This window comes from Salmo trutta, chromosome 32 (assembly GCF_901001165.1).
Source record: "Salmo trutta chromosome 32, fSalTru1.1, whole genome shotgun sequence".
Taxonomy (NCBI): Eukaryota; Metazoa; Chordata; class Actinopteri; order Salmoniformes; family Salmonidae; genus Salmo; species Salmo trutta.
In genome coordinates, this window is record NC_042988.1 from 38357195 (window position 1) to 38382513 (window position 25319).

General features: G+C 44.1%; 2 protein-coding genes and 1 pseudogene across 3 annotated transcripts; 1 reads left to right on the forward strand and 2 right to left on the reverse strand.

Annotated features, from left to right (window-relative positions):
• Window positions 1–2737: 2737 nt before the first annotated feature.
• Window positions 2738–3722, reverse strand: LOC115171861 (probable tRNA pseudouridine synthase 1 pseudogene; annotated as a pseudogene).
• A 37-nt stretch (window positions 3723–3759) lies between these two features.
• Window positions 3760–20061, forward strand: LOC115171862 (STIP1 homology and U box-containing protein 1). Of its 2 annotated transcripts, none has more exons than XM_029729050.1 (8): window positions 3760–4085; window positions 7786–7985; window positions 8244–8439; window positions 10251–10416; window positions 11310–11397; window positions 14855–14911; window positions 15512–15628; window positions 17347–20061. In XM_029729050.1, exons 2-8 carry the CDS (start codon window positions 7872–7874, stop codon window positions 17470–17472), a joined length of 864 nt encoding a protein of 287 aa, XP_029584910.1. In that variant the 5' UTR covers window positions 3760–4085; window positions 7786–7871; the 3' UTR covers window positions 17473–20061. The 2 variants fall into 2 exon arrangements, with proteins under 2 accessions (XP_029584910.1, XP_029584909.1); XM_029729049.1 differs by having other exon boundaries at window positions 3761–4085; window positions 8241–8439.
• Window positions 20062–20106: 45 nt separating this feature from the next.
• On the reverse strand, window positions 20107–24216 carry jmjd8 (jumonji domain containing 8). Its single transcript, XM_029729051.1, has 9 exons — window positions 23932–24216; window positions 23667–23762; window positions 23464–23512; window positions 23242–23338; window positions 23089–23157; window positions 22785–22904; window positions 21958–22025; window positions 21306–21440; window positions 20107–20727 (listed from the first exon to the last, which is right to left on the reverse strand). The coding sequence occupies exons 1-9, from the start codon at window positions 24018–24020 to the stop codon at window positions 20647–20649; spliced, it is 804 nt and encodes a 267-aa protein (XP_029584911.1). The 5' UTR covers window positions 24021–24216; the 3' UTR covers window positions 20107–20646.
• Between the last annotated feature and the right edge of the window lie 1103 nt (window positions 24217–25319).

Consider the following 25319-nt stretch of genomic DNA (forward strand, 5'->3'; position numbering starts at 1 on the left):
TCGAAGCATGTCAACCGCTGTTTAAAATCAATTTTTATGCGATTTTTCTCGTAAAAAAGCGATAATATTCCGACCGGGAAACCCTGTTTTAGTTCAAAGACGAAAAAATAAAAACATGGTGTCGCCTCGTGCACGCGCCTCAGTCTCATTGTTCTCTGATCGACCATTATCCAAATGCGCTAGTGTTTTTCAGCCAGGGCCTGCAAAGACATCATTCACCGGTTTGCCGCCTTCTGAGAGCCTATGGGAGCCGTAGGAAGTGTCACGTTACAGCAGAGATCCTCAGTTTTCAATAAAGAGAGTGTAGAAGCCCAAGAAATGGTCAGACAGGCCACTTCCTGTAAGGAATCTTCTCAGGTTTTTGCCTGCCATATGAGTTCTGTTATACTCACAGACACCATTCAAACAGTTTTAGAAACTTTAGGGTGTTTTCTATCCAAAGCCAATAATTATATGCATATTCTAGTTTCTGGGCAGTAGTAATAACCAGATTAAATCGGGTACATTTTTTATCCGGCCGTGCAAATACTGCCCCCTACCCTAGAGAGGTTTTAAGCTATCTGTGACCAACAGACGCATATCAGTCTTCCCAGTCATGTAAAGTCCATTGATTAGAGCCTAATTTATTTATTTCAATTGTCAGATTTCCTTATATGAACTGTAACTCAGTAAAATCTTTTAAATTGTTGCATTTTTCGTTTATATTTTTGTTCAGTGTATTTAAAAATGCAACTATTTATTAAATCCATGTGGAGAAGGAGTCTCATTTCAGCAAGTGCATTTTCGTCCATGTTCCCACTCGTTGCCGCCTCTCTTCTTCAATGGCTGTGCAAAATTGCTGGATATTGGCGGGAACTGGAACACGCTGTCATACACGTCGATCCAGAGCATCCCATACATGCTCAATGGGTGACATTTCTGGTGAGTATGTAAGCCATGGAAAAACTAGGACATTTTCAGCTTCCAGGAATTGTGTACAGATCCTTGCGACATGGGGCCATACATTATCATGCTGAAACATGGTGATGGCGGCGGATGAATGGCATGACAATGGGCCTCAGGATCTCATCACGGTGTCTCTATGCATTCAAATTTCCATAGATAAAATGTGTTCATTGTCTGTAGTTTATGTCTGCCCATACCATAACCCCACCGCCACCATGGGGCACTCTGTTCACAACATTGACATAAGCAGCCTGCTCGCCCCAAACGACGCCATACACACTGTCTGCCATCTGTCCAGTACAGTTGAAAACGGATTCATCAATGAAGAGCACACTTCTCCAGCACGCCAGTTGCAATCGAAAGTGAACATTTGACCACTGAAATCGGTCACGACGTCAAACTGCAGTCAGGTCATGACCCTGGTGAGGAAGACGAGCACGCAAATGAGCTTCCCTAAGACGGTTTCTGACAGTTTGTGCAAAAAAAATTCAGTTGTGCAAACCCAGTTTCATCAGCCATCCGGGTGGCTGGTCTCAGATGATCCCGCAGGTGAAGAAGCCGGATGTGGTGTTCCTTGTCTGGCGTGGTTACACATGGTCTGCGATTGTGAGGCCGGTTGGACATACTGCCAAATTCTCTAAAATGACATTGGAGGCAGCTTATGGTAGAGAAATTAACATTAAATTCTCTGGCAACAGCTCTGGTGGACATTCCTGCAGTCAGCATGTCAACTGCACGCTCCCTCAAAACTTAAGTATTCTGTGGCATTGTGTTGTGTGACAAAACTGCACATTTTAGTGGCCTTTTATTGTCCCCAGCACAAGGTGCACCTGTGTAATGATCATGCTGTTTAATCAGCTTCTTGATATGCCACACCTGTCAGGTGGATGGATTATTTTGGCAAAGGAGAAATGCTCACTAACAAAGATGTAAACAAAAGTGTGCACAAAATTGGACTGAAATAAGCTTTTTGTGCATATGGAAAATGTCTGATCTTTTTTTCAGCTCATGAAACATGGGACCAGCACTTTTCGTTTTTATTTTTGTTCAGTGTAGTATCCTCAAATAAATGTACAGTGGATTGAACTTAACCAATGTCTTATTGAGGATTTGAATGTGCTCTCTAGCAACTTCATATGTGCAAGGCTTCTTGGGGCCCAATGAACATTCTAAGAAAACCAAAAATGACTAGGTTATAATGACCTAAATACGAGAAACACCATCTCTTTGTTTACAACAAAACATCTGCAAAAAACGAACAACAAAAATAAGTGGAGACTTTTGATGTTTATTAATTCTGACATGCACCGCTGTCAATTACAAAGGAATGGGAGTTACATTTCAAGTTGATTCCATGTCTTATCTTGTGCCAACACTAGATGGTGTAGAGATCTTTGATAGTAACAATACTCAAAACAAAACCTCAAAATGCATGACAAAATAAGACAGTACAATTCAGCAAAATAAAACCAATATTTAAAAATGCTAAATTAATTATTTAATCTATAAACAAAACAAAAAACATTAAATTGTCTTTGGTCAATTCCAATGACGATATCATATTCTAGTAATACACACATCAACAAAAATTATACATGTAACAGTGCAGGGACTGGTTCAACTGGCTTCCGCCAAAGAATCGACCAGCATGAGGAATATGTTGTAAACTCCCACCAGCCATGCTTGCACCAAACCAATGCTTTTACATGCATGAGAGGGAGTGAACAAGTGCAGAGAACCAAAACGCCGCCTTCAGCTCTCATATAGAGGGGACATTGTGACTTTGGGGGGGGGGGGGGGGGGGGGTTATAACTCCCCCTTTTCATCTTTGCCATTCTTATCCCCCTTCACCTGGACGTTCGGGGCCCGTTTAAACCCCGGGTTTGGGCTTGGTTTTGTGCCATCCTCCTTGGTGACCTCTGACCCGGGACAGGGCTGCATGGACTGAACGATGTGCTGCAGTGTCCAGTGTTCCTCCTGCAGTGTGTGGTCGTCAAGGGTAAACTGACCCTGTTTGGTCCGGATCAGCTTCCTCACGTGGGCACACGATGAGAGCGCTTTTCCCAGGTCATCCACCAAGCTTCTGATATAAAATCCACCACCGCATTCAACATCAAGAGTGAAGAGGGGGGGAGTGAAGTCCTGCAGCGACAGGTTATACACTGTGACCGGCCGTGCAGGTTTGGCTTCCACCTCGTGGCCTTGCTTCAGCAGGACAGACAGACGCTTGCCATCCTTCTTCAGTGCAGAGTACAGTGGAGGAACCTGCATGATGTCCCCAGTGAACTGCTTCAACTTCTCCTCAAAGGCTTCCCTGGTAATGTGATCATAGAGCTTCTCATGAACCACATTGCCTGTGGCGTCAAGGGTGTCTGTTGCTTTTCCCAACTCTCCAACAGCCATGTATTTCTTTGAACCAGCAAGCATAGTACTAAGCATCTTTGTTCCATTTCCAATCCCAACAACGAGCACACCAGAGGCTGCGCTATCCAGAGTCCCGCCATGCCCCATTTTCAGAGCTTGCTTCTTCCTTTTTCTGGGATTAGGATCTTTCACACCGGCCTCTTTGAGGAGAGCCTCTTTTAATGAGTTTAAAACATCAGCAGACGTAGGTCCTTCCTTTTTATAAATGGCAAAAAGTCCATTTAAAGATTGTAGTTTTGATAAAGAATGTTTAGGCACAGCTACGTAAGTTACTGTACCAGCCATGCTTGCTTTCCAAAACAATGAGGCGCGAGTTGATGACGCAATTTTAACTGAAAACACTTCCGTTTACAAATGCGTCATCATCGATGACTACCAGAAATGTATCAAAACATTAGCTAGTTAGCTGGCTACGCACCTGTGTATCCTCCCAGCTAAAATAATACTACAGACTACACTATGTCAAATAATATGAATTCATTATACACATGTTTGGATAGCTGTGCTCTTCGTTATCGTTAGGCAGTTCGCTAGCTAGCTATATTCCAAAATATTCAACTGTCTGCGTTGGAAGAGGTAGACAAACGAGCTGTGTGGGAGGAGGCCAAAACCAGGACAAGAGCGAAGTCGGAGAGCCCGCTTGACACCTGAGGGGAGGACATTGAAACCAGGACAAGAGCGAAGTCGGAGAGACCTGAGGGGAGGACATTGAAACGGTAACATGCTACCTAGCGTTATGCTTGCAGCTATTTGGAAGCTTGCCAGTTAGCTAGAGTTGACTATTTTTCCTGTATCTTTACTTCAGTACAACTGTTAAATCAAACGATGTAGCAAGCTAGCCCCTGTTGTTTTATCCAAACATTGTGCTAGTTAACTACAGGTTGGGAAACACTGTTTACAGGAGAGTAGACCAGCAACATACCTCAGTCACTGTTTATAGTAGTAGTCCGGCAACACCCCTCAATCACTGTTTACAGTAGAGTGGACCAGCAACACCCCTCAATCACTGTTTACAGTAGAGTAGACCAGCAACACACCTCAGTCACTGTTTATAGTAGTAGTCCGGCAACACCCCTCAATCACTGTTTACAGTAGAGTGGACCAGCAACACCCCTCAATCACTGTTTACAGTAGAGTAGACCAGCAACACCCCTCAATCACTGTTTGTACTAGTAGACTGGCAACACCCCTGAATCAAATCAAATCAAATCAAAATCAAATCAAATTTATTTATATAGCCCTTCGTACATCAGCTGAAATCTCAAAGTGCTGTACAGAAACCCAGCCTAAAACCCCAAACAGCAAGCAATGCATGTGAAAGAAGCACGGTGGCTGGGAAAAACTCCCTAGGAAAAACTCCTGAGAAAGGCCAAAAACCTAGGAAGAAACCTAGAGAGGAACCAGGCTATGAGGGGTGGCCAGTCCTCTTCTGGCTGTGCCGGGTGGATATTATAACAGAACATGGTCAAGATGTTAAAATGTTCGTAAATGACCAGCATGGTCAAATAATAATAATCATAGTAATTGTCGAGGGTGCAACAAGCACGTCCGGTGAACAGGTCAGGGTTCCGTAGCCGCAGGCAGAACAGTTGAAACTGGAGCAGCAGCATGGCCAGGTGGACTGGGGACAGCAAGGAGTCATCATGCCAGGTAGTCCTAGGGCTCAGGTCCTCCGAGAGAAAGAAAGAAAGAAAGAAAGAAAGAGAGAATTAGAGAGAGCATATTTACATTCACACAGGACACCGGATAAGACAAGAGAATACTCCAGATGTAACAGACTGACCCTAGCCCCCCGACACATAAACTACTGCAGCATAAATACTGGAGGCTGAGACAGGAGGGATCAGAAGACACTGTGGCCCCATCCGATGATACCCCCGGACAGGGCCAAACAGGCAGGATATAACCCCACCCACTTTGCCAAAGCACAGCCCCCACACCACTAGAGGGATATCTACAACCACCAACTTACCGTCCGAAGACAAGGCCGAGTATAGCCCACAAAGATGTCCGCCACGGCACAACCCAAGGGGGGGCGCCAACCCAGACAGGAAGACCACGTCAGTGGCTCAACCTACTCAAGTGACGCACCCCTCCCATGGACGGCATGGAAGAACACCAGTAAGTCAGTGACTCAGCCCCTGTAAAAGGGTTAGAGGCAGAGAATCCCAGTGGGAAGAGGGGAACCGACAAGGCAGAGACAGCAAGGGCGGTTCGTTGCTCCAGCCATTCCGTTCACCTTCACACTCCTGGGCCAGACTGTACTTAATCATAGGACCTACTGAAGAGATAAGTCTTCAGTAAAGACTTAAAGGTTGAGACTGAGTCTGCGTCTCTCACATGGGTAGGCAGACCATTCCATAAAAATGGAGCTCTATAGGAGAAAGCCTTACCTCCAGCCGTTTGCTTAGAAATTCTAGGGACAATTAGGAGGCCTGCGTCTTGTGACCGTAGCGTACGTGTAGGTATGTACGGCAGGACCAAATCGGAAAGATAGGTAGGAGCAAGCCCATGTAATGCTTTGTAGGTTAGCAGTAAAACCTTGAAATCAGCCCTTGCCTTAACAGGAAGCCAGTGTAGGGAAGCTAGCACTGGAGTAATATGATCAAATTTTTTGGTTCTAGTCAGGATTCTAGCAGCCGTATTTAGCACTAACTGAAGTTTGTTTAGTGCTTTATCCGGGTAGCCGGAAAGTAGAGCATTGCAGTAGTCGAGCCTAGAAGTAACAAAAGCATGGATTAATTTTTCTGCGTCATTTTTGGACAGAAAGTTTCTGATTTTTGCAATGTTACGTAGATGGAAAAAAGCTGTCCTTGAAGCAGTCTTGATATGTTCTTCAAAAGAGAGATCAGGGTCCAGAGTAACGCCGAGGTCCTTCACAGTTTTATTTGAGACGACTGTACAACCATCCAGATTAATTGTCAGATTCAACAGAAGATCTCTTTGTTTCTTGGGACCTAGGACAAGCATCTCTGTTTTGTCCGAGTTTAAAAGTAGAAAATTTGCAGCCATCCACTTCCTTATGTCTGAAACACAGGCTTCTAGCGAGGGCAATTTTGGGGCTTCACCATGTTTCATTGAAATGTACAGCTGTGTGTCGTCCGCATAGCAGTGAAATTTAACATTATGTTTTCGAATGACATCCCCAAGAGGTAAAATATATAGTGAAAACAATAGTGGTCCTAGAACGGAACCTTGAGGAACACCGAAATTTACAATTGATTTGTCAGAGGACGAACCATTCACAGAGACAAACTGATATCTTTCCGACAGATAAGATCTAAACCAGGCCAGAACTTGTCCATGTAGACCAATTTGGGTTTCCAATCTCTCCAAAAGAATGTGGTGATCGATGGTATCAAAAGCGGCACTAAGATCTAGGAGCATGAGGACAGATGCAGAGCCTCGGTCTGACGTCATTAAAAGGTCATTTACCACCTTCACAAGTGCAGTCTCAGTGCTATGATGGGGTCTAAAACCAGACTGAAGCGTTTCGTATACATTGTTTGTCTTCAGGAAGGCAGTGAGTTGCTGCGCAACAACTTTTTCTAAAATTTTTGAGAGGAATGGAAGATTCGATATAGGCCGATAGTTTTTTATAATTTCTGGGTCAAGATTCGGCTTTTTCAAGAGAGGCTTTATTACTGCCACTTTTAGTGAGCTTGGTACACATCCGGTGGATAGAGAGCCGTTTATTATGTTCAACATAGGAGGGCCAAGCACAGGAAGCAGCTCTTTCAGTAGTTTAGTTGGAATAGGGTCCAGTATGCAGCTTGAGGGTTTGGAGGCCATGATTATTTTCATCATTGTGTCAAGAGATATAGTACTAAAACACTTTAGTATCTCCCTTGAGCCAAGGTCCTGGCAGAGTTGTGCAGACTCTGGACAATGAAGCCCTGGAGGAATACCCAGATTTAAAGAGGAGTCCGTAATTTGCTTTCTAATGATCATGATCTTTTCCTCAAAAAAGTTCATAAATTTATTACTGCTGAAGTGAAAGCCATCCTCCATTTGCGAATGCTGCTTTTTAGTTAGCTTTGCGACAGTGTCAAAAAGAAATTTCGGATTGTTCTTATTTTCCTCAATTAAGTTGGAAAAATAGGATGATCGTGCAGCAGTGAGGGCTCTTCGATACTGCACGGTACTGTCTTTCCAAGCTAGTCGGAAGACTTCCAGTTTAGTGTGGCGCCATTTCCGTTCCAATTTTCTGGAAGCTTGCTTCAGAGCTCGTGTATTTTCTGTATACCAGGGAGCTAGTTTCTTATGACAGATGTTTTTAATTTTTAGGGGTGCAACTGCATCTAGGGTATCACTATTTATAGTAGTAGACCGGCAACCCCCCTCAAACGAACCTCCTCCTTCTGCTTCCCCCACCCAAACTATTGATGTCTTGGAACTTGTGCATTCTCCCCCCAGCCAGCCGCAGCCCGGCCTGAGACACGGGTAGCAGGATAGGGAAGCAGAGCGGAGAGGCCGCCGCCACAGCGGGGCCGGCGGACAAGATGGCGGGCAGCCCCGAGAAGAGTGTCTCAGCGCAGGAGTGGAAGGAGCAGGGCAACCGCCTCTTCCTCAGCCGCAAGTACCAGGAGTCGGCCGCCTGCTACAGCAAAGCCATCGTAAGGACAAGGGGTTGGGAGAAGTGGGGAAGAGCGATAAAGAAAGAGAGAGTGTGGAGTGTGTGTGTGCCCCAAATTGAGGTAGTGCCCCAAATTGTAACTTTGCATAATGAGTAACTTCACTCCGAGACATAGAAAGTCGCTGTAGTTGCTTGTAGCGAAGAGTGTGTGTGTGTGCAAGCGTGGCATACTTAGGAATGGGATAAGGGTGTGAGAAAGGGGGATAGAAATAGTGAATAATGTGTTTGTCCCCAGAAGCGGAACCCCTCAGTGTCTGTGTACTACACCAACCGGGCACTGTGCCACGTGAAGCTGCAGCAACACGACAAGGCCCTGGCTGACTGCAAGCAGGCGCTGGAGCTGGACCCCCAGTCAGTCAAGGCCCTCTTCTTCCTGGGTCAGTGTCACCTGGAGATGGAGAACTACGATGAAGCCATCGGCAACCTGCAGAGAGGTGGGCTGGGGACCTAGGTGGCAATCAAGGGTCCAGACACAGAGGTGCATCTCACTAGTCGAAATAGGCCTCCTGTCCCGTAATCCCCCTGTCCCATAGGCCTCCTGTCTTCTCTCCTTCATCTGTACTCATTTTAAAGAACTGGACAAGTGTCAAAAGACATTCCCAATATACATCTACCAGGTAGTGTTCAACAGTCTTTGGATTTCAGATCGGTGTAGATTTTTTTATTTTACCTTTATTTAACCAGGTAAGCTAGTTGAGAACAAGTTCTCATTTACAACGGCGACCTGGCCAAGATAAAGCAAAGCAGAGCGACACAAACAACACAGTTACACATGGAATAAGCACGATTAAGGAGAGGAAATTAAGAGGTAGCTACTAGACTATTGAAATGGAGATGAGGAGAGGAAGCTATAGACTATTGAGATGAAGGAGAGGTAGCTACTAGACTATTGAGATGGAGAGGCAGCTACTAGACTATTGAGATGGAGAGGAAGCTACTAGACTATTGAGATGAAGGAGAGGCAGCTACTAGACTATTGAGATGGAGATGAGGAGAGGAAGCTACTAGACTATTGAGAAGAAGGAGATGAGGAGAGGAAGCTACTAGACTATTGAGATGGAGGAGAGGACGCTATAGACTATTGAGATGAAGGAGAGGACGCTATAGACTATTGAGATGGAGGAGAGGAAGCTACTAGACTATTGAGATGGAGGAGAGGAAGCTACTAGACTATTGAGATGGAGATGAGGAGAGGAAGCTACTAGACTGAGGAGAGGAAGCTATAGACTATTGAGATGAAGGAGAGGCAGCTACTAGACTATTGAGATGGAGATGAGGAGAGGAAGCTACTAGACTATTGAGAATAAGGAGATGAGGAGAGGAAGCTACTAGACTATTGAGATGGAGGAGAGGACGCTATAGACTATTGAGATGAAGGAGAGGACGCTATAGACTATTGAGATGGAGGAGAGGAAGCTACTAGACTATTGAGATGGAGGAGAGGAAGCTACTAGACTATTGAGATGGAGATGAGGAGAGGAAGCTACTAGACTGAGGAGAGGAAGCTATAGACTATTGAGATGAAGGAGGGGCAGCTACTAGACTATTGAGATGGAGATGAGGAGAGGAAGCTACTAGACTATTGAGAAGAAGGAGATGAGGAGAGGAAGCTACTAGACTATTGAGATGGAGAGGACGCTATAAACTATTGAGATGGAGGAGAGGACGCTATAGACTATTGAAATGAAGGAGAGGACGCTATAGACTATTGAGATGGAGATGAGGAGAGGAAGCTACTAGACTATTGAGATGAAGGAGAGGAGATGAGGAGAGGAAGCTACAATACTATTGAGATGGAGAGGAAGCTACTAGACTATTGAGATGAGGAGAGGAAGCTACTAGACTATTGAGATGGAGGAGAGGAAGCTACTAGACTATTGAGATGGAGATGAGGAGAGGAAGCTACAATACTATTGAGATGAGGAGAGGAAGCTACTAGACTATTGAGATGAGGAGAGGAAGCTACTAGACTATTGAGATGGAGAGGAAGCTACTTGACTATTGAGATGGAGAGGAAGCTACTAGACTATTGAGATGGAGAGGAAGCTACTAGACTATTGAGATGCACCCATCCTGGACACACTCCCATTCAGGAGTCTAGATACACACATCAAAATATATTTCTAAGTTACTTGCCTAAGTCTTGACAGGACATTGGATTAAGTCAGCTCTACCAGCTAATACAAAGCTTCATTTTCAACAATATATCATTAATAATAATAGTTGTCCTTCATTTGACCCTCAGCATATAACCTGGCGAAAGAGCAACGGTTGAACTTTGGCGACGACATTCCCAGTGCCCTCCGGATAGCCAAGAAGAAGCGCTGGAACAGCATCGAGGAGAAGCGCATTAACCAGGAGAATGAGCTGCACGCCTATCTCACCAAACTCATCCTGGCAGAGAAGGAGAGGTGAGAGATTCTTTCTGTGCTCACCTATAGTTTGTTTCTGGCTGTGTGTTCTATATGTGTTGTGTATCAGTGGACGGCTCACAATAACGGCTGGCGTGGAGTCTAATGGAGTGGTATCCAGCACGTGTTTGATACCATTCCCATCACGCCGTTCCAGCCATTATTATGACCTGTCCTCCCCTCTGCAGCCTCCACTGTTGTGCGTGTGTGTATATAATGTGTGAGCTGTGCTAAGGTTTCCCCCTAGTAGGACAATACAGGCTCATCTGAATCTGTTCCAGCCACATGGTGGAAACCACTAGGGGTTGGGAGGGGGATTTACAGAACATGAATTCACTTTGCGAATCAGAGAATAGCCATTTTTGATTTGATTTAGTTTTTCCACAACACTCAAGTTGAAATGAAACAACCATAAATGTGTTGCGCAATCAATTCCCATTAGTCAGCCTTGTTGGTACAACGTCTCTTACAGTTGGGGACATTAATATAATAATAATATAAGCCATTTGGCAGACGCTTTCAACCAAAGCAGTCATGCAGGCATATACTTTTCATGCCCGGTGGTCCCAGGAATCAAACCCACTATCCTGATGTTGCAAGCACCATGCTCTAGATGACTGTTAATTAACTATGTGCTTGGCGTCACCCCGGGAAAGTTTTTTTTACATTTTAATTACATGGTTGTTTTTTTTCACCAACTGTGGTTGGTGTGTAAAACCAGTTAGTCCATCCATTTATAGGCCTACAATCCATACTATCCATTTATATTGCAATAAGATAAGCCTTCATTGGAGGAAGTTAGTGAAGTAATCCATACTATCCATTTATATTGCAATAAGATAAGCCTTGGTTGAAGTTAGCAGAGTGATTTGGATGACTGGTCCTATCCTCAGGGAACTGGATGACAGCAGAGAGGAACAAGACGCCAAGTCGGAGGAATGCAGAAGCCGACACGACCTCACTAAGTTCCACTCCAAACACGTGAGTCCTGAACCAAGTGTACCAACATCCAGCTAACGTCCAAAGACGCAGGGTATAAACAAATAACAATGGGAAAATAAGGACTTACCCACATTCTGTTTAGAATGCTCTCGTAGCCTAGGTTACTAGAAATGGTTAAACAACAAAAGGGTTTTCATCAGCTAAACCAAAGACATGTTAACACAACCTTACTAATCAAGATCTGTTTTTTTACATCATAAGGATATGCAACAGAACAGGGGTGTTATGCTCCCAAAAACTCTTAGGGGGCACAAAGTATGTGAGGATGGCAGGGGGTGGTCTGGGGGGGGTTAAGAGAATTTAGCATTTATGCTATGTCAAATTATACTTTTTTGCAAAGATAACCATGACTCTTGAGCTGTCTGTATCCTCCTGACTGGTGGTAGAATAAAATGTATAAATATGCTTCTCTGCTAAAATCTGGGTAAAAGATTGAGAGGAACATGAATGTTATTCCGTACATTTAGTTATTGCTTTTCTAGTCTACCAACCTTACCAGCAGGCATGCTAGCTAAGATAGTTAGACAAGCTAGCTACTCTAACTTGATTGATAGCCTGAAATGTCTTGTTGGTAGCTAGTTATGAGGTAGGTGGCTAGTAGTGTGTGTATACAGTTGAAGTCGGAAGTTTACATATACACCTTAGCCAAATACATTTAAACTCAGTTTTTCACAATTCCTGACATTTTAATCCTAGTAAAAATTCCCTGTCTTGGGTATGTTAGGATCACCACTTTATTTTAAGAATGTGAAATGTCAGAATAATAGTAGAGAGAGTGATTTATTTCAGCTTTTATTTCTTTCTTCACATTCCCAGTGGGTCAGAAGTTTACATACACTCAATTAGTATTTGGTAGCATTGCCTTTAAATTGTTTAACTTGGGTCAAATGTTTTGGGTAGCCTTCCACAAGCTTCCCACAATACGTTGGGTGAATTTTGGCCCATTCCTCCTGAAAGAGCTGGTGTAACTGAGTCAGGTTTGTAGACCTCCTTGCTCGCACACGCTTTTTCAGTTCTGCCCACAAATTTTCTATAGGACTGAGGTCAGGGCTTTGTGATGGCCACTCCAATACCTTGACTTTGTTGTCCTTAAGCCATTTTGCCACAACTTTGGCTGTATGCTTGGGGTCATTGTCCATTTGGAAGAGCCATTTGCAACCAAGCTTTAACTTCCTGACTGATGTCTTCAGATGTTGCTTCAATATATCCAAATAATTTTCCTTCCTCAGGATGCCGTCTATTTTGTGAAGTGCACCAGTCCCTCCTGCAGCAAAGCACCCCCACAACATGATGCTGCCACCCCAATGCTTCAAGGTTGGGATGGTGTTCTTCGGCTTGCAAGCCTCCCCTTTTCCCTCCAAACATAACGATGGTCATTATGGCCAAACAGTTCTATTTTTGTTTCATCAGACCAGAGGACATGTCTCCAAAAAGTACGATATTTGTCCCCATGTGCAGTTGCAAACCAAAGTCTGGCTTTTTTATGTCTGTTTTGGAGCAGTGGGTTCTTCCTTGCTGAGCGGCCTTTCAGGTTATGTCGATATAGGACTCGTTTTACTGTGGATATAGATACTTTTGTACCTGTTTCCTCCAGCATCTTCACAAGGTCCTTTGCTGTTGTTCCAGGATTGATTTGCACTTTTCGCACCAAAGTACATTCATCTCTAGGAGACAGAACGCGTCTCCTTCCTGAGCGGTATGACGGCTGCGTGGTGTTTATACTTGCGTACTATTGTTTGTACAGATGAACGTGGTACCTTCCGGCATTTGGAAATTGCTCCCAAGGATGAACCAGACTTGTGGAGGTCTACAATCTTTTGTCTGAGGTCTTGGCTGATTTCTTTTGATTTTCCCATGATATCAAGCAAAGAGGCACAGAGTTTGAAGGTAGGCCTTGAAATACATCCACAGGTACACCTCCAATTGACTAAAATGATGTCAATTGGCCTATCAGAAGCTTATAAAGCCATGACATCATTTTCTGGAATTTTCCAAGCTGATTAAAGGCAGAGTCAACTTAGTGTATGTAAACTTCTGACCCACTGGAATTGTGATACAGTGAATAAGTGAAATAATCTGTGAACAATTGTTGGAAAAAGTACTTGTGTCATGCACAAAGTAGATGTCCTAACCGACTAGCCAAAACTATAGTTTGTTAACAAGACATTTGTGGAGTGGTTGAAAAAAACGTTTTAATGACTCCAACATAAGTGTAAGTAACCTTCCGACTTCAACTGTATATAAAAAGAAAAAAAATTTATTTTTATTTATTTTTTTACCCAACAAATCTGAGTGGGCATGATGCCTCTGTGTCTCTTATGGGCATGATGCCTCTGTGTCTCTTATGGGCATGATGCCTCTGTGTCTCTTATGGGCATGATGCCTCTGTGTCTCTTATGGGCATGATGCCTCTGTGTCCCTTATGGGCATGATGCCTCTGTGTCCCTTATGGGCATGATGCCTCTGTGTCCCTTATGGGCATGATGCCTCTGTGTCCCTTATGGGCATGATGCCTCTGTGTCCCTTATGGGCATGATGCCTCTGTGTCCCTTATGGGCATGATGCCTCTGTGTCCCTTATGGGCATGATGCCTCTGTGTCCCTTATGGGCATGATGCCTCTGTGTCCCTTATGGGCATGATGCCTCTGTGTCCCTTATGGGCATGATGCCTCTGTGTCCCTTATGGGCATGATGCCTCTGTGTCCCTTATGGGCATGATGCCTCTGTGTCCCTTATGGGCATGATGCCTCTGTGTCTCTTATGGGCATGATGCCTCTGTGTCCCTTATGGGCATGATGCCTCTGTGTCTCTTATGGGCATGATGCCTCTGTGTCCCTTATGGGCATGATGCCTCTGTGTCCCTTATGGGCATGATGCCTCTGTGTCTCTTATGGGCATGATGCCTCTGTGTCCCTTATGGGCATGATGCCTCTGTGTCCCTTATGGGCATGATGCCTCTGTGTCCCTTATGGGCATGATGCCTCTGTGTCTCTTATGGGCATGATGCCTCTGTGTCCCTTATGGGCATGATGCCTCTGTGTCCCTTATGGGCATGATGCCTCTGTGTCCCTTATGGGCATGATGCCTCTGTGTCTCTTATGGGCATGATGCCTCTGTGTCCCTTATGGGCATGATGCCTCTGTGTCCCTTATGGGCATGATGCCTCTGTGTCCCTTATGGGCATGATGCCTCTGTGTCCCTTATGGGCATGATGCCTCTGTGTCCCTTATGGGCATGATGCCTCTGTGTCCCTTATGGGCATGATGCCTCTGCAACAGAACATGTTTTAAACCTCTTTAAATCGTGTTTGGCCTAACTCTAGCTTATGTGTGTCTTTCGGAGGAGTTGGGATAAAGTGGAAGTCAAATTTTGGTTGGACCTTGTGTACAATTGATGACTAAAGTGATCTTAATTTAGGTGTCACATTTCTCTACAGGACAAGCACCTGTCAGACATGGAGGAGCTCTTCTCTCAGCTGGATGAGAAGAGGAAGGTGAGCGCTCTACTGCCTCCTGCTGGATCCAGGCTCAGGGGGAGAATCTCTGTTGCATTTCCTTGATTCTTCCTCACCCCTTTCCTCACCTCTGTCCGAAAACCCATTGGATGAGAAGGTCAGAGGTCCCTCCCCTCTAACTTTCCCATCCAATGGTTTTTGAGAAGGAGGCGAGGAAAGATATTCTCCCGTGCTCTGTTTGCTCCTGTCCCCTACACCCTTGGCACTCATGCACTCTGAGTAATAGGGAGATATAAATACAAGTTTCATCTTGTCTTCTGATTGGCTGGGTGAAAATGATTCCAAATTGCTTCCACCTGTCCAATCCTCTCAGATCTACAGGAGCGGCTAGTCTGCTTTTTTAGTAGGGGCTAGGGGTTTGGAACGCAGCACCAGCTCATACATAATCAATGGTTTGTGTTTGATGGCTATCACTCTGGCCATACTAGAAACAACTCTATTCCTAAACCCTTAAACAATCTTAACCCCTTCATTAATAACAAATACCAGGTCAGAATGTACAAGACACTAAAATATGTAACTACAGTATACATCTCTTCTATCATGGCTATTTAGTGATAACCTCTGTTTGTTTAACAGAAGAGGGAGATCCCAGACTACCTGTGTGGAAAGATCAGCTTTGAGTTGATGAGGGAGCCCTGCATTACACCCAGTGGGATCACTTACGACCGCAAAGACATCGAGGAGCACCTACAGGTAAGGATTAGTCTCATCAAACCTGACCCTAGGCAACAGCAGTGACTGGGTCAGGTTTGAAAGATGGGCTCTTATGGCATCCTCGATGAGGTGGAGAAAAGAATTCCGGGGTGGGTCCTCTTCAGACAGACAACTCTCCCAACAAATCAGAGGCAGACATGCCAGAACGTCATGATTTGAAGGCAAAACCTTTGCAATGGTTTTAGTGAAAGTAGTTGATGCAAACTAGCCACGTGAAATGTACTCATTAAAAATAACCTCTGTGATCTCCATCTTGCTAGCTACTATTTAGTATTGTATTCAAGCTGATCAGGTAGTGACGTAGGCAGTGAAGTAGTTCCTCTATGCCAAACTGACGTTCTGTTACGTACATATGTATTAAACTGGAACAATTGTGGGAGGCAACCCGGATGTCTAGAGAGACTAGGTAAGGATCGGCAGGAGTACTCCAAATTGAACCTACAAAATACTCTTTAGACCCACAAATAAATCACTGACCATGTAAAAGAATAGTTCCACATAATTTCTGTGTTCAATATTATGAAGTATGAAGCAGGGGTAAGGTGGTATGGTCCGGTACGGCGTCCCGGCAAAATAAATAGTGGGGGAACGTTGTACCGGTAAAACATGACCCTATCACAATAATTATGTTTTAATGTCAAGAAAAATTTATGCTATTACACCACTATCTATCATTACCGCATGTCAGACACATGAAACATGAAAACGGCTCCAAAATGCGATGTGGTTGGACGAAAACACAGACATTTTGCCAAAGTAGAGATGAGTGGCCGACACCGAGACACGCGCGGTCAGCAGTGGACGCATAAATTCTGTCCTAATGACAATCACCCAATGTCAGACTTTCTGGTGTTTTATGTAACAGATGCTTCTTTCCATTCAAATCAAATCAAATTTTATTTATATAGCCCTTCTGACATCAACTGATATCTCAAAGTGCTGTACAGAAACCCAGCCTAAAACCCCAAACAGCAAGCAATGCAGGTGTAGAAGCATGGTGGCTATGAAAAACTTTCACCACTGTTTGGAGGCTGGAATTGAAATGGACTGTGAGTGAATGAACGCAGGCTGGTAGCCTATTGGTAAAGCAGCCCTTTTGAAGTGATTGCTTGACAATCAGACGAAAACATTATGATTGTTTGTGTTTATGCCACAATAAAAGGTCATACATGTTAAATGACAAATCTTTACGACTAGGCCCACAGAGATGCTATTGAATTAATAGGGATTCAAATCAAATGTTATTTGTCACATGTGCCGAATACAACAGATGTAGAGACCTTACAGGGAAATGTTTACTTACAGGCCCTTAACCAACAGTGCAGTTAAGAAAATACCCCCCAATTTTTTTTTTTTAAGTAAGAGATAAGAATACCAAATAATTAAAGAGCAGCAGTAAAATAACAGTAGTGGGGCTATATACAGGGGGTACCGGTACAGAGTCAATGTGGGGGGGGTACTGGTTAGTCGAGGTAATATGTACATGTAGTAGAGTTATTAAAGTGACGATACATAGATAGTAACAGAGAGTAGCAGCAGCATAGAAGACGGGAGGGGTGTAATTCTCTGATGAGGCCCATACATTCTGTTGGTCAGGAGGTCCTGTACCAGGAAGAAATGAAATGTACTTTCAGCCCTGGTATTAAGGTGTTATGTCACCCATATGATCCCAACTGTCTTTGTTCTTATGTTTGCAGCGTGTGGGCCATTTTGACCCGGTGACACGCAGCCCTCTGACTCAAGACCAGCTGATCCCTAATCTGGCCATGAAAGAGGTCATCGATGCTTTCATCATGGAGAATGGATGGGTGGAGGACTACTGAACGAAGGAGGGAGGGAGGGAGAGAGGGGGAGTAGGAATCATTCAAAAAGAAGAACCAGACATAAAAAGACGACAACCAAACAAGTATGATCTGCACTTTAAAGCTGAGGCCACACCACAGACTGACATACCTTCACTAGGACTGAGACTATACCACAGACTGACATACCTTCACTAGGACTGAGACTACACCACAGACTGACATACCTTCACTAAGACTGAGACTATACCACAGACTGACATACCTTCACTAGGACTGAGACTACACCACAGACTGACATACCTTCACTAGGACTGAGACTACACCACAGACTGACATACCTTCACTAGGACTGAGACTACACCACAGACTGACACACCTTCACTAGGACTGAGACTACACCACAGACTGACACACCTTCACTAGGACTGAGACTAGACCACAGGCTGATACACTTTCACTAGGACTGAGACTACACCACAGACTGACATACCTTCACTAGGACTGAGACTACACCACAGACTGACATACCTTCACTAGGACTGAGACTACACCACAGACTGACACACCTTCACTAGGACTGAGGCTACACCGCAGGCTGACACACCTTCACTAGGACTGAGACTACACCGCAGGCTGACACACCTTCACTAGGACTGAGACTAGACCACAGGCTGATACACCTTCACTAGGACTGAGACTACACCACAGGCTGATACACCTTCACTAGGACTGAGACTACACCGCAGACTGACACACCTTCACTAGGACTGAGACTACACCGCAGGCTGACACACCTTCACTAGGACTGAGACTACACCGCAGGCTGACACACCTTCACTAGGACTGAGACTAGACCACAGGCTGACACACCTTCACTAGGACTGAGACTAGACCACAGGCTGATACACCTTCACTAGGACTGAGACTACACCACAGGCTGATACACCTTCACTAGGACTGCCATTAAATCTCCTGTTGATCTATACATCTCTCTCTCTCTCTGTTTCCATCCTTGTCCTTTTCCCCCCATTTATTTTGTGTCTCTCAGCTGCTCATACTAGTCAGATCCAACAATCAGGACACGCTACCAAACATTGCACCGAATCAGAGCACATCATCCAACAACAGGACCCAATCAGAATATAGTACCCAACACCTTGGGCCAATCGCTTGAACGTTACACCCAGAACAACCAATCATATTGCAGACCCCTAAACCCAGCGGCCCAATCACATCCTAGACCTCGAGTCTAAAAGTGCAGCGATTGACCAATCAGGGCTAAATGTACTCTACTTGTGGTGATGCTCCACAACTTGTCTTCTATTTTAAATCTCCTTTTCTATGGGGAAGAGGACTGTCTGAGGCACCGCCATGTTTTCTCCTCTCCATTGTAGTCCTCTTGAGTGGCCTGTAGATGGTCCAATGTAGTCCTCTTGAGTGGCCTGTAGATGGTCCAATGTAGTCCTCTTGAGTGATGGGCCAATTTTAAACCCAAGCTGATCTCTTACCACCACAATGCTGCACTTCTCTATATCCTCTTGGAGGGCTGAAAAGACAGTATAAGCATGAGTTGTATAATATAGAACGAAACCCTAGCACTCATCTTCAGTGTTTTGCAGTATGTAGGGAAGCAATATGTGTAATCAATATGATGGAAGGGTCCGGGAAGAGCATTGAAGGCTTTGTGCAAAGGGTTGTTTTTTGACCAAGGACGTCTCTAATTTTGGCTACCTGAGTTTCCACCATTTTGTTGCCACTCATCTGGCTCATACAGAGCTGAACGTTAATGAATGGGGAAGTACATAGCAGTAGGGGTTGGGGTCAATTCTATTTCAATTCGTCAATTAAGAAAGTAAACCCAATTCCACATTTTCTTTGAAAAGATTGGTTTAAAATTGTGTGAGTCACAGGTGTGTTTTTGAAGGCTGTGTTTAATGGTAATGTGTTTTCTCTGGTTTACATGTTACTGAATGTTTTCAGGTGGTGTCCTGTCTGTGCCTCAAGTGGAGCTTGAAGTAGAATATGGAAGTCAGTCATCTGATTGGCTTTGAGAAGGACTGTCTCCTCTTCAGTATAACTTACTGCTTGTGGTCGCTCTTGTTTTAATGATTCCACGCTTAGAGCCTTAGTCCAATGGCTGCAAAGCATGGTTGGGTTCGATTACATTTTTCAATTCAGACGATTTTAGAATGCAAATTCATGAATTAAAATATCCTGATTTGAAAAAATAAAAATGGGTCATTTTCATTTCCACCCCTCAACCCTGCTGCAAACAGATAATCAGTTTCCTCGTCATTTCAGAAATCATACATTCCTCTCAGCCATACGACCGTTTGACTTACCAACTGAAAATGATTGAATGTGAAATGAGCCTGTATATTCCTACCCTCTGCTGGATATGAGGATGCAGTTCTGTTGTGTTAGTCTGTCATGTGTATCAATATTATGTGTACATGTAGGGTTGGGGACATACTCCTCTCCCCCGATTCCTCCTAAGAGAGGGGTGGGAACAGTCAAGTTTCTCTGGAGCCTCAGTGGGACTGTGAATGTTCTTTATTTCACTGTTGTGCTGTTATGTCTACAAGTGTTCCAATAAAGGCTACAACTTAGAGGCTGCAGTGTTTACATTGATAATCAAGATACAAATGGTCATCTTATTTTCAAGTACTTTATTTTTTAAATAAATGTGAAACATATTAGCTGCTTTTGACCTAGTTGGCCCGGTACAATGGAACCGATGGGAAAAGTCCCAGAAGTGGAAACGGGCTGGAAAACCAGTGTGTGACTTCCAGGGAATACAGTCAGAACAAGCTTCACTCCTCTCCCGTTGGTCAGTAGACGTTCCAATAGTCTGACAGCTTTGTTTCTTTGTCTCTGAACAGATGGACCACTGATCTACATAGTAGTTATGACGACAGAGCGGAAATACAGCTTTTGATGGCAGTTTTTGGTTGACAGGAGTGGTGTGGTGCCATTTCAGCTGACATGATACTTTTGAAAGTGCGTCCTTCCTGCTCCCCCTCACTAATCAGTAACCACTGTGTGTGATCTGTGCTGTCTGAGGTGGGTTGAGAACTGCAAGAAATCTGTGATTACCTCACAGAGGGGAAAAAAGAATGATGCATGTTGAAAGTATTCTATAAGGGCTTTGGTCCATGGGCAATGACCTTTAGTCTGTTGCAGGGTCAGGGGTCAGCCCAGGAAGGTGGATATGAAGACACTGGTGTCCAAATTGAGTGTGGCGTGCCACCAGCGGTCAGGGAAATACAGCACCTATCAGCAACACAAAAAGTCAGTGGCATTATTAATACTAGATATTATCTTCTTGCTTTGCCTTGGTAAGGCAAAAAGACATCTGAACGCCGCCTATCATTCCAATTCAGTGAAAATGGCTCAAAAGTAATGTTTGTCTCAAACGTAGTGACCCCCATGGTTGTTTTAAGTGTTTCAAATGATATTCCATAGTTGAAAAAAATAATACAGCTCCTACTATCCCTATATGGTTAAATGCCTGAAAAGTCATTTTAGCTCATGTTAGTGACCCATGGTTGAAATTCCTCCAACTGATGATGACTGATTGTTATCCCATTCTATGTTGGAAAATGCATACAACATGATTTTAGCTCATGTTAGTGACCTGTGTAGATGGAGGGAAGGGTGACAGTTGAAGTATTCCGATAGTCAACCAGTCTGTCTATTCTATTATGGCTGCGTTGGTACAGGCAGACCAATTCTGATCTTTTGACCAATTATTGTCGAGCTGATCTGATTGGTCAAAAGACTAATTAGTAGAAGGAAGGAGATCTGAATTGGGCTGCCTGTGAACACAGCCTTAATGGTAGTTCTCTGACCTCTCCTGGCCGGATGGTGCACTCTGTGGGCTTCTCCTCCTCAGGCAGGTAAGGGTATGTGTCTTTGACCCAGGACAGGGTGGTGTAGTTGGGGTGGAAATGGGGCGCCTTCTCCGGGGGGTACAGGAACCAGCGCTGTGGGGGTTGGAGAAAAAAAAAAGGTATCTCATACTGTTGTGTTTAACATACGTGCATCAATTACAAGGTAGTGTAGCGTGTTAAGGCTAACAGCATCAATTACAAGGTAGTGTAGCGTGTTAAGGCTAACAGCATCAATTACAAGGTAGTGTAGCGTGTTAAGGCTAACAGCCGGCAGGGCTGACCCTGGATTCAGGCTTACACCAGCCTACCTACTGGTGCTGGACCAATGTTAACATTAATCAGGTGTCGTTCAGGACGCTGGGACAGCTGCGGCCAGGCGTCGTTAGGGACGCTGGGACAATTGTATATGAAACACGTTCCTTTTGTTTGTCGTTTCCCAATTATTCCTCTTTCTTCAAGGTCCTATTGTTGTTTTATTGATGTAAAGTGTGTTGTGACCCATGTGAAATGCACTTAAAATAAATCTGACTTGATTGTGAGATATTATTAGGAGACATGATCAAGCATAAAGGTGGACAATGATTTGATAGGCAGTTGTTCATGCGTTTACCTTCCTGCCATAGATGACCTCAGAGTAGCCAGGTCCATGCCAATGGAAGGGTACACCTGTTCCTGGGCCTGGTTGGGTGGGTGGATAGAAGGTAAGGTAAGCTTCACTATAGGATGACAGCCTGTTCTTTGCAGTCACCACGGTAACTGGGTGTATGTATCACACACTATTAAAATGTCCTCTTCTCTCTTCACACAGATGCATCAGTGTGCATGGAGGTTTGTTCAGCTCTCTGCCAACCTGCAGGTGGCAGTTAATGCATCGGAGTTTAGCCTCTTGCTTCGTACTCTGTGTCCCGTACAAGTCGCCCTGCTACTGATGGTAACGCCATATCGTTGAATCTACCCTGAACACCACTGCAGCTGTACGACATGATTCTGATATCCAACCCTTGACCCTGGTATAGTGTAATCCAATATATTAATACATATTTTACTGTGCAAAACATTAGGAACTCCTGCTCTTTCCATGACATAGACTGACCAGGTGAAAGCTATGATCCCTTATTGATGTCACTTGTTAAATCCACTTCAAATCTGTGTAGATGAAGGGAAGGAGACAGGTTTAAAGAAGGATTTTTAAACCTTGAGACAATTGAGACATGGATTGTGTATGTGTGTCATTCAAAGGATATTTAAATGCCTTTGAACGGGGTATGGTAGTAGGTGCCAGGCGCACCGGTTTGTGTCAAGAACTTTAACACTGCTGGGTTTTTCACGCTCAAGTTTCCAGTGTGTATCAAGAATGGTCCACCACTCAAAGGACATCCAGCCAACTTGACACAACTGTGGGAAGCTGTCCTAACTGAGCCATACAGGTCCACTGACCTGCGATCCCGAAGCTGTAGGCCCCCGTGGTGTGAGGCAGCATGTAGCGTGGTGCCTTGTAGTTCTCAAACAGAGAGTGCCACTCAGTGAAGTTGTTGTCCCCGAAGAAATACAGAGTGTCTGTCAAAGAGAGACCGGGTGAGATACAGGATGTCTGGCTGTGTGAACTTTAAATTGTTTCTGTTAATGCTTTGACTTTTCAGCGTGATCACATAGCATGTTGTATTATGTTACGGATCAAGGTTTTCCTGTTGAGCTCATGTACTGTACAACGACAGTTAGGTGTTCCAGACACCAAACTCACCACTGCCCAGTGTGTCCAAAGACTGAGGCCTCAGCAGCAAGTCCACAAACTCCTCAAACCGGACATCCACTAAATGATAAGAGGCAAAGCAATGTACTACAAATAGAGAACACTGAATAGCTTCTAGGATGACTACAGTGTGTGTGTGTGTACCTTTCCGGTAAGAGTAGGTGTTGGCAGTGCTGAGCCTCACCATCCTCTCTCCATACTGCTGCAGCAGGCTGGACTTGGAGCACAAGAACTGGAATTTCTGAAAACAAAACATTGATCTAATTACGTTCACCAGAGCCCATTGCTAGACTGATATTAAGTGTGTTAGTAAGGCTTATGAGACAAGTTTATTTGTGTAATTGCTTTTTTTTTATTCACATGTACCGTATTGTCCGAGAAACCTTTAAGAATGACTGGTTTGGAGTAGGCATATCTAGGAATAAAACGAGGTGTGTTACACATACTGGTGCAAAACTTGATAGAAAAGAGGCGTTTCCAATGTATGGGTGCAGAACACACAGTGTAATGATTTACAGAGACTGCAAACACACCCAGGCTGAACACATGAAGTAGACTACAGTACGTACTGTTGGATAAACTGGCGGTGTGATAATGAAGCTTTGTCCCAGATGTCAATGTTGCATGGACCCTCATCAGTCAAACTGTATTCTGAATTTGACGACCTGCATGCGAGGGGAAAAATACGCTTTTTGGGCTACGAATACTAGTATTATTGAATGAATGTAAGAGTTAGATATTGATTAAAAGTTCAAATCAGTGGGGGAAAAAATAAGAATAGAAGTAGTCGTAATTTATAGATGGTCAAAGACGTAGCCTAAAATAAACACTCACCACCCTCCGTCATTCTCCGACACCAGTGCATCTAAAGCCGATCTCCAAAACAATAGGAGAAATACTTGTATTCCGAATGTATATTCCATATGGAAATAGCTTTACAGTGCTTCGCAAATACGCCTCATGTCCGTATACCTTTATGGAGTTACGTGTTTCTAATAGAAAGGGTTTAGATTGCTCCTGCCGGTTGTGCAAATGCCCATTGGCTATTGATTTCCTTCTTCCTGAAGTGTAGTGTTCATATAGACCAATCACATTTGACCAACGAGCTGTCTATGGAGGGATCCACAAGAAGTACAATTTGTTTTATTTTTGACTAGATGGGATGCAGCTAATGTCAGAAGTGACTTTTCGTAGCAGGTTAGGTAATTAACGTACCAGGTAAGGATAATTAGGTTGAGGTTAGGAAAGAGGATAGGGTTAGCTAAAATTCTGCCTGGCGCCACTGTAACATGCACATTTTGACGTCACTTTGACATTAGCTGCCTCCTTTCTAGCCATGACCATTTGTATTGCACAAATTGAATACATTGCATACGGTACATTTAATTTGTATTTTTGTTTAAAAATTAAACTGATGAAAGTGCATACATTTTCACCACAACTCTTTCTAATTGTCATTCACAGACTTTGACAATATTTATTTTGGCAGAATTATATACTAAAATAGCCAGGTATAACGTTTGCTTGGTATAGTATATTTCTCTTTGTATACCACAATTCCCCTTTTGATGAATACATGTAAACTCAGCAAAAAATAAACGTCCTCTCACTGTCAACTGCATTTATTTCCAGCAAACTTAACATGTGTAAATATTTGTATGAACATAAGATTCAACAACTGATACATAAACGGAACAAGTTTCACAGACATGTGACTAACAGAAATTGAATAATGTGTCCCTGAACAAAGGGAGGGGGGGGTCAAAATCAAAAGTAACAGTCAGTATCTGGTGTGGCCACCAGCTGCATTAAGTACTGCAGTGCATCTCCTCCTCGTGGACTGCACCAGATTTGCTAGTTCTTGCTGTGAGATGTTACCCAACTATTCCACCAAGGCACCTGCAAGGTCCCGGACATTTCTGGGGGGAATGGCCCTAGCCCTCACCCTCCAATCCAACAGATCCCAGACGTGCTCAATGGGATTGAGATCCGGGCACTTCGCTGGCCATGGCAGAACACTGACATTCCTGTCTTGCAGCAAATCACGCACAGAACGAGCAGTATGGCTGGTGGCATTATCATGCTGGAGGGTCATGTCAGGATGATCCTGCAGGAAGGGTACCACATGAGGCAGGAGGATGTCTTCCCTGTAATGCACAGCGTTGAGATTGCCTGCAATGACAACAAGCTCAGTCCGATGAGGCTGTGACACACCGCCCCAG

What these genes read in the sequence shown, in the direction of transcription:
- LOC115171862 (XM_029729049.1), top strand. Translation starts at nt 7,872, where the DNA reads ATGGCGGGCAGCCCCGAGAAGAGTGTCTCAGCGCAGGAGTGGAAGGAG. An exon ending in CCTGCTACAGCAAAGCCATC is followed by an intron (nt 7,986 to 8,240) that starts GTAAGGACAAGG and finishes GTTTGTCCCCAG; the next exon opens with AAGCGGAACCCCTCAGTGTC. An exon ending in ATCCTGGCAGAGAAGGAGAG is followed by an intron (nt 10,417 to 11,309) that starts GTGAGAGATTCT and finishes TCCTATCCTCAG; the next exon opens with GGAACTGGATGACAGCAGAG.
- jmjd8 (XM_029729051.1), bottom strand. Translation starts at nt 24,020, where the DNA reads ATGGAATATACATTCGGAATACAAGTATTTCTCCTATTGTTTTGGAGA. An exon ending in CACCGCCAGTTTATCCAACA is followed by an intron (nt 23,513 to 23,666) that starts GTACGTACTGTA and finishes TTTTATTCCTAG; the next exon opens with ATATGCCTACTCCAAACCAG. An exon ending in CACCTACTCTTACCGGAAAG is followed by an intron (nt 23,158 to 23,241) that starts GTACACACACAC and finishes CTTATCATTTAG; the next exon opens with TGGATGTCCGGTTTGAGGAG.